This window comes from Muntiacus reevesi, chromosome 17 (assembly GCF_963930625.1).
Source record: "Muntiacus reevesi chromosome 17, mMunRee1.1, whole genome shotgun sequence".
NCBI lineage: Eukaryota > Metazoa > Chordata > Mammalia > Artiodactyla > Cervidae > Muntiacus > Muntiacus reevesi.
The window spans coordinates 53719794-53738488 of NC_089265.1; the positions used below are offsets into that span (position 1 = coordinate 53719794).

The 18695-nt window shown below is 42.9% G+C and overlaps 1 protein-coding gene across 10 annotated transcripts in view; it reads right to left on the minus strand.

Annotated features, from left to right (window-relative positions):
• LOC136148301 (transducin-like enhancer protein 1) overlaps positions 1–18695 on the minus strand; it is a 92255-nt gene that overhangs the window by 24927 nt on the left and 48633 nt on the right. For 3 of the 10 annotated variants that reach the window (XM_065907811.1, XM_065907810.1, XM_065907802.1), the window contains exons 8-13: positions 18512–18528; positions 7229–7345; positions 3771–3824; positions 3118–3270; positions 1561–1705; positions 337–524 (exon numbers count right to left, since the gene is read on the minus strand). In XM_065907811.1, coding sequence (XP_065763883.1) covers positions 337–524; positions 1561–1705; positions 3118–3270; positions 3771–3824; positions 7229–7345; positions 18512–18528 — 674 coding nt within the window. Of the gene's footprint in view, positions 1–336; positions 528–1560; positions 1706–3117; positions 3271–3770; positions 3825–7228; positions 7346–18511; positions 18529–18695 lie in introns of all 10 variants that reach the window. The other 7 variants (XM_065907804.1, XM_065907803.1, XM_065907801.1 and 4 more) reach the window with 4 other exon arrangements.

Sequence of the window (18695 nt, forward strand, 5' to 3'; positions counted from 1 at the left end):
AAAAAATGTCAAGAAACGAATGAAAAGGCTTCTGTGAGCTACTTGAGTCATTTCATCGCCTTCCAGAGGAAAAAAAAAACCTACTTTGGTGGGAGAAAACCAGATGTCCCCTGAACCACTGAAGGAGCTCCTAAACACTGCCTTTTTTCATCCACAAAAAATGTAAAACAAAAAGTGTTTAGCCTTAACTTAATGAAGCGGCATGTTGATGAAGGTGGACAAGAAGGAGGCGGGAGCGGCGGAGACACTGGGTCTCTGTCTGCAGGTGTGGGGCTGCCAGCCGCGGGCGCCCCGCGGGGCCCCACCGCGCCCCTCCCCAGCCCCTGCCATCCTCACCATCGGGGAGCGCCCGTAAGCCACCACGGCGGCCGCGGCCGCGGCTGCACTCATCTGCGGTGACATGTTGTGGAGGCTGGCGTAGGCAGCGCTGGGGCTGGTCAGCTCACCGTTCATGCCCGCGTGGGGCACCATCCCGAAGGGCGCGGGGTATGGGCCGGGCACCGCCAGGGGCGTCCTCAGGCCAGCTGCTGCGAGGAAGCACAAGCCGCAGTGATTCACCTGGCCACTCACGCCGGCCTGACCAACTCCAGGGCACCCTTCAGGGCCTCCTGCTATGGGGAAGGAGGGAAGGCTGGGGGTGTGGGGGCCCGGGGGGGGTTGGGGGGTGGAGGGGGTATCACCTCCAATTCCTACATAGGGTCCTGGTCCCTTCTTCCCCAGAGCTGAATTCCTCTCCAGGAAAGAATGGACTCCAAGGCGAGCACGGCCTAGCATTTCCCCCTCGAACATCCACTTGGCCACACTGGGAAACCAGCGGAATTAAGCAGCGTTACTGCACCTAATTGACAGAATGCACCACTTTCTGACTTAAATGCAGAAGGCTTTCCTGATAAAAATCCATGATTTGTCCTTCAGCTTGAACTTTCCATCTCTGGTACCAATTTCAAATAAAAACCTGATCCTGGATTTATGTAAATAAGAGCACAAGTTGAGGAGGAATATTCTGGGGCCTCTTCACCGCCTGGCCCAGGGTATTACATTCTCCCTTTCCCAGAATGGAAGATACAGTTAAAAGTTATGAGTCTGTTCAGGGGCTGGAGTCTCAAAGAAACCCTCCCGATTTCTCCCGGAAGAGAGACCACTGATCCCTAAGGGATCACCAGCAGAACACTGGCCAAGCAAGGCACGCAAGAAACACACGTGGGCCGGCCAGACCGGCCGTTTCGGTCAACATCAGTCATCTCAGACACACAATGATAGTTTGGTAACGAGCTTACGGGCGGAATAATTATCAGAAACTTTATTGAAGTCCTTGGGATTTGGATTATTTGGAAATAAAAGAAAAACCAAATGTAAACAGTCGGAGACTGAACAGGGTACAGCTGCTGAAACCCAAGGACAAACATCTGTTTCTTATCACAGCTTTTCAGAGATAAGAAGGAGGGGGGCAGGCAGAAAGCACCTCTCCTATTCACGGGGAAACGGCACAATGAGATGAACAGACAAATCAAGTTGGGAAAGAGAAAAACAAAACACAGCCCACGAGAGGCGAGGCCTCACCCGCTTGGTTGACGAGGGGGTCCATGGCTGGAGGCTTGCCGAGGCCTGGACGGAGTCCTGGAGTGGCGCTGGTGCCTGGCGTTGGCATGTCACTCCGAGGCGTCGGTGTGCTGGATTTCAGCACAGGCGTGCTGGCTTTTTCATGCTGGTATCATTAAACAAATTAAATGAGTATTATTTTTAATCCAAGCCATATTACACAATTTATCACAACAGCAGCTGGAACACTGGGCACCTTCTAGCTATTCCCTCGGCCAATTTTCATAAATCCACACAATGTTGACAGCATTAACTTGTGAGTGAGAAATGTTGACCTTTCCTCTTCCTGCCAGAATTAAAACTCTAGCTAGAGACACAGAACATGATCACACGCCTTCCTCCACAGATTTTATTTTAAAAAGTATTTTTCCATCGGGCTTGTGGACTTTGGATCTAGTCCAAGTAAGAATGATGACCACCCAGAGGAAAGTTCTCGGTCACTCAGAAACAAATGCCTCCAGCACCGAGAAAAACAGAGGGAGGAACCCTCCCCCCCACCAACCTTTCCACCCTTGCCTTTTAGTGGCAGTGGGACTGAGACTGACAGTGAAAGACAGCTAGCTGAGCCATCAACTCGATGAGAAGCAAACTAGCATTTCAGAGGCAAAAGCCCTAGAACTACCCCAATCATTTTAAGAGATGTACCTAAAAAAATAACTCTTTGGCATTCAGCAGCAGCACCCATTTGCCTACATAAACAGTGTGGACCCACTAGTGTAGAGGCCTTCGGGAGTCAAGATGGTAACAGGGTCACAGGGCACCTTCTTCTGCATCTCAACCCTTCGCGTCCTTTTAGCCAGTCTGAGAAGTGCTCTGGGACAGCAAAGAACACAGGCTAGAGAGACCCCAGCTCTTTCTGGCCTGGGAGTCCACATGCTGTGTAAACTTGGCAGGCTCCTCAAGCGTGCCAACTTCAGGCCTGCCTCCCCATCAGTGAAAAGGGATAATGCCTTGGGGGACCACACAGGGATTAACTGCAGGGTTGTTATGGTGAGTGGAGAGATGAGACACTCCACAATGTCTGGTGAATGACTGAGCATGAATGGGCCTGATACGACCCTCATCCCTCCCCCAGTTCCAGGTTACCCCTGGTGCCGCCTTGAGTACATCACTAGCTGCCCCATAACCCAATCACAACATGACCCGACAGGATGGGTCAGTCTAAAACCAGGGGAAATGCACCACTTAACAAAGTGAAGGACTTCACAGGGCCTAAGGCGTTCAAGCCATTTGCCAAGTAAGAAGTTTCAGAGAGTCTGTGCCACGGACACATCCCCCAAGAAAGCAGGCAACAAAGTACGGAAGCTCATCTTGCTCTCATCATGGCCCAGAAGAGGCGAACCAGAGGGAAAAAGGAATCACCCAGCGACAGAGAGCAGAACCATGAGTTTCACTTTAAAACCCTTAAAAATATAACTCAGTCATTAAAAACCCCATATTTCAAATACATTAGGGAACCTCTGGTTCCCCAAGAAAACCGAACTGCTAAATAGGCAAGTGACAGTTCTTATGACCTACCAAGCTCATTTCTTTGGATTTCAAAGAAGTGGAACTTCCCGAGGAGGCAGTGGACGCCGGGCTGCTGGAGGCGTCTTTCTTCAGCAGGCGGGTTTTGTCAATCCCATTTTCCCTGGGTGAATGCGCGGGGCTTGCGCGGGGAGATGAGGGGTCCTCCAGAAGCACAAGCAAAGGTCTCATGATTTCACTCGCAACAGAGGGCTCCTTCCCTTTACAAACTCTGTTTCCATACCAGTTCTCCAAATTAAAGGAGAGTGCTCAGAACCCGTGAGATCTGGGCGGCTTGAGGGCATGCACCTAATACTGTCCTTACCATGAACAGGATGGTGTCTGCAAGCACACCCGTGGAGGCGCCGTAAAGAAAAAAATCTAGGAACAATTGTATCTCCCCTCATGCTCAAATACTTTGCCCAGAGGGCACGGAACAGGCAGGAGAGCCAGACACCAACTCAGGAATCCAAAATGGTCAGACAGACAGATTTTTTTTTTTTAAAGAAACACGTTTGTGTTGTTTTTAGACCATTACTGCTCTGTCTAGGAACACTCAGTAAATTCTTAATGTGTAAAGTCGCAAAAGACCAACATGCGGGGGCTCCACGTCCTTTCTCTCCCAAGTTGCTCTAAAAATAAACCTTGATGAAGAGAACGGTTACCTCATTAGAAACATCCACAACTAAGTTGTCATCGCTTTTGTCACCATCGCTGTCCTGAAAAAAAGAGATTTTAATGCCATTTACTAAAGGGATTGAGGCTCAATGAAATCCCTATAGTTCTTGGGAGCAGACAGACTAGAAAATGCCCTGGGACATGCCTACAGGTTCCCTTACAGAATGCCAGCCCTGGTAATTAAGATCACCTTCTTCCCTTCTCATCTGACCCGGGAGCCCCAGGCGGGAACTCTGTTGCAATAACACACCAGCCATACAGCCACAGTGTATATACAGGTGAAGGCAGCTTGTAAAACCCGGCGCACGGTAAAGACTCAATAAATGTTTGCAACAGCTGAATCTCTCATAATCCGAAAACTACATGTCCTTCTTTAAGAGCTCTTTCCCCACCGGATTTCAAATTAAGAACACAATTTCATACCGTTGCTTTTACATGTATCACCTTGAAGGCGGTCAACAATTGTAGTGTTCATGGGCAATTCATAATTATAAACACAAAGCTGGACCTTGTTCCCATGGGGTTACTAATTATTGCAAAAAAAATAATATATAAAGCAAAAAAATAAATAAAGCAAAAGAAAAAAAAAGTACAAACAACAAAGCTAAGTCCTGGCTGAAATAACTACCAAGATCTAATCTAACCTCACGCTGGCTCTTTAGCAATCAACTTGGAATATTCTCGAGATGGAAGGAAGATAGGGTGGCGGTGTCTGGAGGGCATTCGTATCCTACAGCAGAGCTTTTATGGTCTTGACACGAAGCCATAAAACTGGCTCATCAGAGGAAACTCCATGGTTGCACTGAACTTGAAAAAGCTTCAGAAAAAAACTGTTCAATTTAATAACGTGATCACTCCTACAACAAGTTCAGAGTAGGCTGAAGAAGTCTACTTCCTCAGCCAAAAGGCCTTCTATGCCCTTTAGTGCAGAGTCATATAATGGACCTACAGAAAAACAGGTTATCGCAAATAGGCCCTAATTCTCAAAAAGGAGCAGGCCCCATGTTTATGATCTACACAGTTCTTATACTGGTGTCATTGTCAAATAAGAATACACTAATAATGTCTGAAAAATATTAGCATAAGTGCAAACCCACTAACTTTCTGTGGACCCCAAGTCCAGCTAGAAAGATACCCCCAACTCTAAATGCATGTCTTAAATGTTTTATCTAATCATACCTAAAGTGTTATATGAGGGAGACCCTACTGACTTTCTTCAATAATGTGTGACTAGATATACTTTAGTCATAGTTATAAAGGTCCCATGCAATTCACTAGCAATAACAAGAAATTACAACCAATGAGGAAGCCTGGGTAATTTAAAATAAGTCTTTTGAAAGAAGTATTTTTTCAAGTAATAAAAGAAAAACTTAATACTAAAAAAAAAATTTGCTTTCTCTTAACAAAGCCCACAGAAAATCACAAACATTTTCAGGTACTAAGAAACCCAAGGTATGGGAATTCCCTGGTGGTCCAGCAGACAGGACTCCACCCTTTCATTGCAGGGGGTACAGATTTGATCCCTCATTAGGGAACTAAGATCTGCATGCTGCACAGTGCAGCCAAACAACACAACAACAACCAAAACCACTGATTAAAAGAAAGAAAAAGAAACCCAGAGTGACAGTGACAAAATATAAGCTGAAGGGGTTTCCCTTTAGGAAAAAAAATGTAGGAAAAAAAAAGGTTAATGTAATGCACAGAACAACTGGTTAAGAAGTAGCAAACTCATTTATTAAAATGGAACTGTGAAGTGAGTGCCTAAGTAGTCTGAAATGTAAATGTTAGCTTTGTATCGGATCATCTCCAAAATATAAACCTTCACAGTACAGTACATATCTGTCATCAAATATCTAAGGTCTGAATCCGTCGCTACACATTCTCCAATGTCATCTCAATACATCGTCCTCAACTACCAATACAACTAGACACAGCTAATAGCAGCACGTTACGAAAAAGTCACGTAGAGCCATGGATTCTACATCACTCACTACTAAATGATTTATCCACACGAGCCTTGCACAGAGCAACTTGGAATTGTATCATCGGCAAGTGTGCAAATTTCGGTATGTCATGGCTGACGAACAATGTCATATATAAAAGTATCTGTGTGCAACACAAGTTCTGGGCAAATACATGCTAAAAAGGCTTGGGCTGGGGTGGGGAGATCAACAATTCGGGTTCTTAAGAGTATTATTATGGTACAAAGTAGGTACCGATATTCTGTGGCAAAACATCCAATCCTAGGCTCTTGCTTTGTGAATCCTAGCATGGTTACCAAGAGCATGGATGCCGGAGTCAGATTGTCTCCAGGCTCCGCTTACTAATTCTGACCTTGGGCCAATCACTTAAGAGCTCTGGGCCTCAGTTCCTTTATCTGTGAGGTGGAGGGATGGCACCAAATAACCAGGGTGGCGTTGAGAGTTAAGTGAAACAAGCCACACGGAGGATTCAGTGGCTGCCACTACGCCGAGGTGCTGCTCATGAACTGTTACCAGTGTCTAAATGCTCTATTAGCCCTCAGCTCGTGCCAGCTAGCAGGAGACAGAGGTCCAGCGTGGAAAGCTCTGCACGGGAGCCAGCTGGAGGTGGACACGTTCTCCTCCCGGGGCATCCGGGAGTGGCTTAATTCACTCTCACTGCTTCTGAGAATGTGTCCATCCCGAAACAGAAACTCACGAACACACCAGGAAATGACAGGGCATCGGTCAGATGCAATGTTTATGACCCGAGACGACAGTCAACGGCCATTTGGCTTGGTGTGCTCGCCTCACGAATGTGGTTTTAGCCTGATCTGAATCAGGAGTCCTCACATCGAGCTGTGTGGTCTCATCTGTAGGGTTTGAACAAGATGCCCCCAATGTTCCTTCCATTTTTACCACGGACTTCTATCATTGCACCACTTGCTGTAGCAGAGGACAGACTCTGACTTAAGATCTAATATGGACCTGAATCTATTACCACAATGGCATCCAAAAAGCCAGCTGATGACACCAAATTCTTATCCTCATTATTTCAGCACAACAGGTTATGAAATTTTGCAAGGCCTGGGACAAAATTAAAACACAGGCCCTGGCTCAAAAATTGAGCACTTAAAGATGGTGGAGAACAGAGGATGAAACTAAGGCTGAGACAGGTTCCTTTTAAGAGCAGGGCCAGTGCAGCTGGCTCAGACCACACACCATGAAGCCAGTCCTACATTTCTGTATCCCCTCTTAGGAATAACTGCAGTAGAAAGCCCAAAATTTAATATCCAAGCCTAGAAGATACATAATTTACAGCTCGAGAGGGAAATAATATCCTACAATGGAAGAATCTATCCTCTTGATACATTATTTTAAGGTATGTGAAATTATCAGTAAGATCTTAGAGTCTTTTGTAGACTCACTTAGAAGGTGAGCAAGAAGACAAACAAAATACTATTTCAAGCCCTTTATTTACTTACATAGTGGCTGGAGTCCTTATCGTCCACTTTTCTTTTTTTGATGTCATTAGAAAACTCAGGTCCATTTCTGCGTTTATCTGTGCCTCTTAGACTGTCTGGGACCAAGAGGGAATTACTCTGCAAGACCAAAAAAAAAAAAAAAAAATTAATCAAAGACTTCTTCCCAAGTCTCTTTGTACATATGAAAACCCAACCTGGATGTGACAGCCGATTTGGAAAGGTGATACCTACACAGCCTTTCATTCCATTTAATTCGTCTCATCTGAAGACGTAGATGGCAAACATTTATAGAGATTTAAGCACTTAAAAGGGAGACCCTGACTATGCAATCAAGCCATCCAAAGCCTCATGGATCCTTCTGGCCCTACTCACTTAAAATGCTCCTCTGTTCTGTCTGTTCTTAGAGAAATGGGAGCCTGCTGTTTATATGTGGATGTGTTTTTATTCTTTCCCACTGAGACTCCCTGGTCTGGAATATGAATGGTCTATGAGCAAAACCTGAGATCACTCTATTAGACATATTCTGTCACTGTAAGAGTCAATGTGGGCCTTTCTAAAAAGGCACAAAGAGAGCGGGTGGGATTAACAGCATGCTTTCCTAAAAGGCAAATCACATTTTCCACAGTCACAATGAAGGAACTCTTTTGAATTCTTTTAATTTATTGTTGAAAATAAGATTTGGTGTTCCTTGCCAAGAGCACTGAAATTTAAGACCCAAAGCAGGAATTCCAGCCAGTGAATCTTCAACAGCAAGGCCAGCTCCCACACACAAAAGCAGGAACAAGGACTAATCTTTTCCACAAACCACACAGGATACTTTCCTTCACATGTGCTGACTATGAACTGCTGACCCAAAGAAAACAGGCATTTTAGATATTTGAGGGTCACATGACATGATCTGACATCCCTTCAGTTCCCATCTCCCCTTGGGCTGAAGCATCAGAACATGTTACAATGAGTTCTTTTAAGTGTGGGATTAGCATATGCAAGAGGGCAATTTGTTCAGTGATGTGTTACTGCCTTTAAGAATGCTGAACTGGCTGTGCAAAAACTTCCTTTCTCAAAGCCCAGATAACTCCAATTTCTGAAAGATGCTGGAGAACTCAGTCCGGGGCTAACAAACAGAGATGCTACCTTTCTAGGCTGCAAATTAAAATACAAAGGGGCTTGGGGAAAACTTGAAGTAAGACCACCTCTAATGCAATAAGTACCAGGAGCAAATCTTTAAATAAAGGTCCATTTTAGGCCCCCGTCCTAACCAGGCCAAGGAAATTAGCCAGGTGGCTTGCTCTCAAACGGCCCCCCTTCTGTGCCCTGTGAAAACTGGGGACCCCACCATGGGAACATTCTCAGCTCAACCATACTCAGGAGGAAATCAAAAGGCATGCTGAAGCCCCTCTGCCCACTTCAGAGGCTGCCTCTGAAGCAGCTGAGCTTTCATTCATGACTGTTCAAGCTCCACAAATGCCGGGAGGCTTACATAAAAGCAGTGGTAGAAACCAACACAATTCAATATAGAGAAGCTCAGAATAACGTCTCGAGCACAGCGTGGGGCTGAAAGGTGAGCTGGCTGGATCCCTGAACTAATTACCTTGGCAAGCGTCTGCTAAAAACTAACCCCTCTGACCCAGACCAAACGCCTGACAGGACGCAGGAGACTTAACGAAACTCCTGTGAAGGGCTAACACACGCACTGGGGAGGGGAGCAGCAGCTTGCGCTCACGTGGAGAAAGTGTCCAAACACGTTTGTCTGTGTTCTAGATTGTATCAGCCCCCAAGCCTCTTCCTCCAGACTCAGGCCGGAAGCAGCGAGGGCCAGGGTGCATCATTCTCAACCTGACATCTACCCATGCGCCCAGTGTAACACAGCAGTGTCGGTGGCCACTGGCAATTTTAAAGTCTCTTTCTCCAGGAGCTCCTGAGCAGCTCTCCTGCTACGACTAGCACTGGGCACCTAAACCACTCAGCTACTCAAAGACAGCTTTCCAATGGTCCGATTTTTTTCTAACGTCAAGTGGGACTGTGAGCACAAAAGTAAATGACGTGCCTTCTAGGAACAATGCAATTTTTGCTAGAAACAATAACATTCCTCTGGCTGGACCCTGGCGAGCTGTGAGGCTTCTGCACCTCCAAGTCAGAAGTTAAATTCTCATTCCTGTTTGAGCAGCTTAAGTGAGGCCTATAATCTGAATGAGTTCTGCAAATCTCTGAAAGTACTTCTAAATTTAGATGGGGTTGGTAATTAGCACTCCTGCTTATCTGAAAATTGGCTCCATTCAGATGGAAGATTGAGACAAGTTACAAAATGAAATGTCTCATCATACCTTTGATGGTATAAAATTGATTCAAAACACGGCAGCAAGGAGTGTGGGCTGGAGAAGCCTGGGACAGCACAGTCTGAAGCCAGGGAGCGCCTGGCCCACGCTGCAACCCCACCCATGACGAACCCCTTTCTTGTGGTTCTCATGTGCCCTGTTTGCTGTAACTGTCCCCAACATCTTCCAGCCCTGACACAGCTTTCATTGTTGTTCTTGACTTAAGCAAATAGTTCCAGCCTAACGAACTTCAATTCACTGTTGGCAGCAAGAGTTGCTTAACTACTGCCTAGGTGACCCTCACTTTTCACCATTCCCTCATTTGATCCTCAGAACCCGCAAGTGACCACATGCGTAGGGCTGGATGTCTCCTGACAACGTTAAGTCTTCTTCCCTTGGCTATGTTTTGTTCTCACACACTGTCTTATGTTCTTCAGGGCTCAGCAGCAGAATAGTCATTCTGACGGCTGTTCTGAGACATTTTACACACATTTTAAGAATGAAGAGACTATACCTGTGTGCTGACTGAATATCCTTTGGGTCCTTCAAAATTTAGGGTTCTATTCTGATTTGTTAGATTTGAAAGAGAAGACAATCATATTTAACATGAAAATTTAATATTCAATCAACATTTAAGAAGAGCCTGTTTGTAAAAGAATAAAACTGAGGTTGCTTCAAGTTACTGAGAAAGTCATGCATTCTAAACACAGAAGACAGTTAGGACCAAACCTCTGATGAGGCTAAAGCAACCTTAACACATATTCATTGTCTTTATCCCCCTTGTTTTACGTAGGGGACGTCCAGAAGGGGAGGTGATTTTCCTGAAGTCAAGAAGCTTCTGTCCATTAAGTCAAAGGGCCTGCACTCCCAAAAGAGTGCTTTTTAAACTCAGTTTATGTACATTGAATACTTGTACCCAAATACTTGACCCCCCAATACCTCTCACTTAAAAGTCATATTGGCTCTTTAACCTAGTGAGGCTAAAATTCTAATGTGATATCATAACAACTAATGCATCCTCTCTTGGATTTCCTAACCACAGACCCATGTTGCTTTACTTGGTACATGCCCACCGTAACAAAATTATGAACATAATATCAAAAAACAAAAACATTTTACAGCTTACTTTTAAATGACCTAAAAACAATCCCAAATTCCTGGCTTTCCACTCATGATTCCTGCCATTTATAACGCAAGAATCACACTAGAAAAACACCCCAGCAGAGAGCAACAAAAGCCCAGGTATCCACAGCCCCAGCTTCATGCCCCATCAATTATTGCCAACAGTGGTTCCATATATACCTATTTACTGCTTCTCCCCCTAGAGTCTGTATTTTGAAAGGTATTTATCTCCCAAACAGCATTCATCAAGTAAAATTCACTTTTCAAATATTTATTTGCCAAATAAATATTTAATTGTGAATCAGAGTTTTTTAATCAACATGAAAACTAGTGTTACCACACTGACTGATAGACTCTAATTCTAGCCAAGAAACTTGATGTTTTATTTCACCTTGCAGCTGGTAAAATTTAATTATCTGCCAGAATTTTTCAAACACTGTAATTACTGGGCAGACTTCTACTACAAATGTTCCGAGAGCTGGGATTTCCAGACTGTATATAAGTTTTTGTTTGTTTAAAATTTTTCTTAAGAACCAAACAAAATCATCTTATTTACCTTATGTCTTCCCTAGAAGAACTCAAAAATAGAAGTTTCATACAGCCCATGGGGGATATTACAAATCTGAGCAAATCAAGATCTGAAAACACACTGTTTTCAAAATAAGCTAAAATTTGAAAACCGTGATGATTTTCTGCACCTTTCAAGATGCACAGACTGGTGGGAACAAAGCCAAGTAAAATGATAAAGGGAGAGGCAGATGAAACAAGTCTCTAAAGAAAACAAGGTCCCCCTGGAATGTTCAGCCCAGAGACAGAGTGTCTAAAAGACCCATTGTCCCAACTGGCACACTTTTCTCTCCATCTATATAAAGAGACTATTCATGAAATGATTAGATGAGGTCTAAGAACAGAGAAAAGGCATGAACCACAAGAAGGGACCCATCCCTTCTAAACTCTGGAATATCTGAGAACCTAAAACCTCACTAGGCATGTGAACTGATAACAGGTGAATTGTTCACTATGGTTACCCTGTACTTCCCGAGAGTCACTTCTTGCACTAACAGTGATGTGACGGTTAAGAACAGAAACAAGAGTGAGCAAAAAAGCTACCCAGAAAGCATAGGAAGCCTTCAAATGTTACAACCTATAGTCAGAGTCAGAGCACAATTTCCCAAATAGGTGAAACATGTTGCATGAAAACACACCAGAGTCATTCCCTGCTCAAGATGAGTGGGTCCAAGTTAACTAGCGAGTTGGTGGTATTTGAACTAGTGGGTAGAAGTGGACAACATGGTCTCTTAAAGTAAAAATAAAATCCAGACATGTAAGTAACAAATCATACCTTCCTATAAAAACTTACAATTTAAATAGAAGAATCTTTAGAATTTCAAAGAGCATTCAGTTGAATCAGAAGAAAATGTCAAGATTTGGACTTTGCATTACCTTTATTCTGACCATTCTAGAAATTTAATGTGTCTATTTCATGCTCTGAACACTCACCTACTCAAGACCAACATAGACTTAGCTGCTTTAATATGAATAATAAACAGTCTTTATAGTCTTGTTCCAAGAATTTTACTTTTCTTGGGCAATTTAACAAGAATGGCTGTTCATGTATGCTGAGGTATTTTGGAAGGTAAACTCCAGATATATGAAAGAGAGCTGATTTACACTGTTAATGCTGCCAGAACACTTTATAAGAGCATTCACGTCTCCTTCATCTACTCTGAGACCTCAAAGCAATTCTTTTGCCAACCAAATCTAAAGCTTGAAGCCACCAGCAGCAAATGTGAAAGGAAAACCCGCTCATGGAGACAGCAAAAGCTAGACAGGTTTCCCTAATGTGAAAATAATGCACATTATTCAAATGGATTTCTTTAGCTGCCATGCTGATTCCTCTTGGGAACAGTCTCCTCTTCACAGGAGAAGTGTTTGTGTCAGAGGTACAGATTGGGAACTCATGACACCTCATTTATCCTCAGTTACACTAAGGCAGTGGGAACCTAATTTGCTAGCACACTCTACGCTGACAATTAACTTCCCGGTGAACATTAAAACAATTAGGTGACGACACACCCCACCACATCTGTGCGCCGCCTCACCCACACCTGGTACCAATTAAGCCATCACTCCGTGCAGCGCTCTGCGCTGCGGTCCAGTTGGTCATCCACGCATTCCGTGTGACAAAGGCACTTTTAACCTATAAAACTAACAGAATCCCCACCTGTCAATGGCAAAAAGTGGAAGCAAATGGAGATGTGTGGAAACGTGGGAAACATGTCTTGGAAGATTGGCTGTGAAGCAGGTGTGAAGGGTAAACATCTATTTTTCACATGATTTGAAGGCAAAATATGGGGAGAACAAAACAATAAAAAAATTTTTTTTTTAAAAACCAACATGTTCCTGCACCTCCATTTAGGAACTCAGCACTGTCGGATGCAGATGGGTGACTCGAGAGGATGCCCAAGATAAAAGAGCTACAGAGACACACCCAGTGACATCTGAGCTGGAAGAAGTGCTAAACCATGAAATGCCTTCCGCGTCACTCTCTTATGTCCACAGTTTGCTTTTCCACCCTCCTTCTCCAGGTAAAACAAAACGTTTTCAATAAAAAACTATGGAGCTGAAAAGAAACGTAACTCCTTAAGAATAATCTTTAAGTGACCTCATAACACCTTTATTCCCCTAATCAGGACCTTGGTCACAACAAAAGCTGTATTTCAAACCTTTTCTAGAAGCATGTTTGCAAAGCGCTCTTAGGTGCTACTGCCCCTCTTCATTTGCCAGCCCCTGGTGAGAAGCTTCTACTGCCAAAAAAAAAAAAAGTCCTGAAACTAGAAAGCAATGGGTCAGGACTGGACTGTGGTATCTGATATCCAACGGCACTTACACCCATCTCTCCTCATCGGAAAGATGCAGACAGTTTGCTGTACTATGTTAAGGAGGGGATGCTGAAAATGATGAGCAGACACCTCACCTGGCAAGGCACACACCATTCCCAACAAGCAAGAAACCGCCAGGGTCCTCCTTCCCTTGGGGGTTCAACCTTCTCACAGCAGTGATGCTGGTTTCCCCACAGGATCTATTTGATTTTTTTAAGTACAGAGTTTTAAGTTCTACCAAAGGAAAAATCTACTGAGGCCACAGCTTCAGAAAATCTAAGTGTTTCCTATTTCCTACTGTGCCTTAAATATAGAGATTTCACGTAATTCATTTTAGTTTTATCCTTTATCTCCACACACTTCCTTGACATATGCCAAGATCAAGTCATCAATGTGTAGGTGAAAACACCTCCTCTGAGCCCCCATTTACCTTTGATGAATGCCAGCATCATTCGACTGACCAAGTTCCTAAGAGGCTGGGGTGTGTTTCGTGATGCGGACACACAGAACATCAGGACCAGCCACTGGGTCAAGTGGGCCCCCACCGCCACAGAAGCCTCCCACATGGGGTGAAAAGGAAAGGAAGCCACAAGGAGCTATGCCGAGGGCGACCAACGACGCGTTTCCTGTTGTCTGGCTCCCCTGCAGGTGGATGCAGGGAGGACCTTCCTAAAGGCCTGCAAACGTATGGCTGATGACTTCCCATGTGTGGGTCCTAAACCCGCACCCTGCAGACAGCCACCATCGCCATTTTACAGATGAGACAAGAAGGTCCAAAAGCACGAGGAACACTGCCTGTGCAGCCAGAATTCCACTGGGTCTGCCTTAGTCCAAAACCTACCTTCTTTCTATCACTGCTCCTTTCCCCCCCCCACCCCCCCCCACACACACACTGCCATGGTCATAAAAAGCCATGAGACAAGGTGACATTCAAAAGAACAAAATTTCAGAAACAGGCCAAGAGTGAACAGGCAAGCCTCATCGCTTATTCCCTCCTTGCCCTCTATTCCGCACACTGTCATTTCAGAAAAAGGGAAGGGATGGGTGGTCCAGAATTAGGATCTGGTCCTACCTCTGCCAATTAACTAGTCAAGGACAACAGCTAGAGAAGAAAAAAATAAAGATACCACCTTAACATCAAGTGATGGTTGTCATAATCACTTATTTAAAACTTCTAAATGTGAACATGGTGACTGCAGAAATCAGTTACGGGAGTGGCAAAGGGGTCCGTCAGAAAGACGATCTACATGAACCGAAACACCCAACCTCCTTGGGCTCTGCGTCTGAGAAAATGATGTGTGCTAAGTCACTTCCGTCATGTCCAACTCTTTGTGACGCCATGGGCTGTAGCCTGCCAGGTTCCTCTGTCCATGGGATTCTTCAGGAAAGGATACTGGAGTGGGATGCCGTGCCCTCCTCCAGGAGATCTTCTGGACCCAGGGACTGAACTGGATCTCTTAGGTCTCCTACAAGTGGGTTATTTACCACTAGTACCACCTAGGAAGAAAATGATAGTGATGCACTACTCTGAACTAAAGCAGGTGAAAAGTGCTTAAGACGTTTCTGACCCAGGAACCCCCTTGGAGAATTTAATGAGTTATGATCTTTTCCCAGCATTACATAAGAGCACTCACCCACAGTACTCTACATACAATCTTAGCGGTATTCAAGGGCCTTCTGAAGTCCACTCAGGAACCTGCCTAAGTTTACAGACAGTCCCATTCTAGAGTCTCTCCCAGACAGCCCGCTCAAGTCTCCTCGCTCTTCTAGATGTTCCAAATAATGATCACACGAGTGAGGTATTTCAGTGCTTTTCATTCAACACATAATCTGACTCTGACATCACAAGCCATCACTGTAAAATGGCAGCAAGTATACGCAGTGCTTGAGCCAGTGCCTGGCACATAGTAAATGGTCGGTAAATATTTGTTAAATGAATGAGTACTTTAATAAACATTCTATCACATTTTCTTAAAAGCCATACAGCTCCGTGTCAATTCTCTAACTCCAGGTCTTTCAAAGCAGACTTAATTTAAAGGAGATTCTCTTCAGCCAAAATGAACTTGGTGCAATTCATCTTTAAATTAACTTGAATTATCTAAATCTTATTACTCTTGAAGAAATAAAGGCTTTTGTCAGGTCATTTGTTTGCTCAGTAGTAGCACTCTGATAAATAGGCTTATGCTAAAATAAAAAAAGGTTTGTGAATTAGAAAAACAGTAGTCAAATCTTACTTTAAAATCAATAGCCAAACAGCAAATTACACCTCTCTTTAAGTTACTAGTTTTACCACTCACCCCTTTCAGAAATGAGAAACTTAAAAATCGTGTGCCCTCTGCTCTTAGCTCTTTTCTTTCCTGGGTTTTACATAAAACAGGTTACATTATAGTTCATTTGTTTTCCCACCATAAAACCTTCTACTAGCGAACGACATAGTTTAGACTCAAGAGATAACAATACATACACACTCAACAGTTCCCTCTGGATCTATTGTAAGTCCTTGATTTTTGCACTGGATATAAAAAATGTCTGTTCAACATAGAAAGAAGAGCAGGAAAAAAATAAAACTGTATGCCAGCCTACAATTTCTCAGAACTCCTTAGTCTTATTTATGGCAGAGGTTCTCAAGAGTTTGGTCCAAGGACCTCAAGGGTGTCTCTTTGTGGGCAGATTTTAATACTTAAACCAAAACAATGTATGGCAACAAACAGAATGCAAAAAATTGACAAGAATTCAGCTCCCCTCTTTTAAGCCGGGCGTTAAAGACATTTGCAAATGTGTAAAAAAAGAAAGCCACTCTTCCCACTCTGATTTTTTATTTTGGAAATTAGTTATTTTTCACTAAAAATGTTACTTAACATAATTAAGTAACTCTTTATCTGTTTAAGTAATTTAAAAATCTGTTTTATTTCTAACCCAGAGACTTTTCAAAATATATGACATACATAATCAAAAGTTCTCTGGGGTCATCCATTACTTTGAGGATGTGAAGGTTCTGAGACCACAAGGTGTGAAAATCATTGCCCTAGATAGCCACTGCTCTTAAGCCCTCATGGAGTGAAAAAACTAAACAAAACACCTGTAAATCAATTGACTTTATCGGCCAAGTAAAATTCAACTTCATAATTCAAACCACTTTATTAAATAGTTAAGTACTATAATATTTTAGGTGTTAATAGTACACATCATCTCATTACCCACTGAGTCTCATATTTAATTTTACATAAAGTTTGAAAAGAGTTAATTTTACATAACTGCAGCAAAATCCCACTTATATGGACAGTGAACAATTTAATTTCTCTCTACAGACTGAATTAAATGTTTTGGTTACAAATTAGTCTAGTTTTTCCATTTTATACAATCATTACCATGAGTTTTCTATAATAATTATGCAGGAAACTCAGTATATATACTTTTGAAAATGTTGAAATTATAATTAAGACTTGACAAGAGTTTGGTGTAAAAAAGGAGACATGCAAATAACACATTAAGTAACCATGTATTTTATATTATTTTATAGATTGGTTTATGCAATGTATCTACCACATTTGGACTTGAAAGTTCACTGACTGCTAACTCAACATGGACTTACCAACAACTAAACTAACTGGACTGAAAAACAATCCACAGCTGCCTGAAATTGAAGAACTATTTTGTACTTCTTTAAGGGTACAAGTTTCCCATAAATCAATAGCTAGTTCCTCCATAAATCAGTTTACTTAGGTCTGTACTTTGAGAGTAGGTGATTTTATTCTCTAGCTCTAATTTTTTCTCCCCTCTTTTTTCTTCCTTGAGCTTCCAAAGAAAACTTACAGAACAAGAATTTCAAAACCAGCTACCTCATCCTTTCACCGTTATCTATTCCCCTCATATACTCTGACACATAAAAGTATACCAAGCTCAATCCCAAAGAAAATTTTAAAAACTGTTACTATTCTACACAGAAGGTGGAGGAAGGGGGGAACCTAAACTTTTCAAACTTAAAAACAATTACATATCTTTCCCCCAAACTCATAAGAAAGCATCAGAGTGATTTAAAAGTTTAGTATCCCATTTTTAAACCATATTTAGATTGAAGATCGTCCAAATTCTGCATGTTCAGAAAGAAAAAAGGAAGGAGGGAAGGGGCAAAAATGATAGGATATCTTAGCTGAAAAGGTGCCAGGTTCTCCTCTTTGCTCCACAACATGAGAGGTGAGTTCTAGAGACAGGCAGCCCCAGAAGTAACTGGCAGATACGTGAGCAGATCAAACATCACACAAAGTGGGTTTCTCCATTTTATACAACCATTACCATGAGTTTTCTATAATAATTATGCAGGAAACTCAGTATATATACTGAGATTTAGGCTGGTGAAAAAATGAACTCAATAAGCACAGAGCTCCGTGAACTCAATCTTCTTGGTTTTGAGAGATGACTCAAAGACTCAGTTCTCTGGACTAAAATAAAGTTCAAGTTCACACTCCAAGGACGATTATGAAAAGAAAACTAGATATAGAAACCTAGCAACTAAGATGCATTCGTGAGGATAATGATGGTTTAGGTAGAAATAACACAACACTAATCAATTTCACATATGGATTATGACCTCTTGCCTATAGAACTGACTTAAGAAAAAAATGAATACTCTCTTACATTAGAAGTAAACCTGGACTCGAAGTGCAATGATAAACATATTTTTTAAATGGGGCACATAAGGATCAAAGTGTATTTTCAAGTGAGTAATCTTAGCAAGCAGCTTTGCCTCCCTCTCATCCGATAAAAGTTTTATACAAAAGATGGGGGGTGGGGGAGAGAACAGACTTACTTTTTTAAAAAAAAGAAGAACAACAAGTTGCTGAGAAAGATAGGGTAGGACACACATGTCTATGCCTCTATGGTCAGAAAGGCGCCGGGGCGCCCCGTGGGGTGGGGGTAGGAACGTGTTTTTATGAGCAGCAGGCGCATGAAGTCGGGGTACTTACTGTGCCTGGTTCTCTGTCTGCTCCCGAGGTTACCAAGAAACGCACAGACATGCCCGTTCAGACACAGAGGCAAGAACAGAAATAAAAAAAAGGGGGGAATAATTAGAACACAAGCCCCAAACAGTTTTAAAAATGGCTTTTATTTATATAAGTCATTGCACATTCCTAATACAGTGATTTCCTG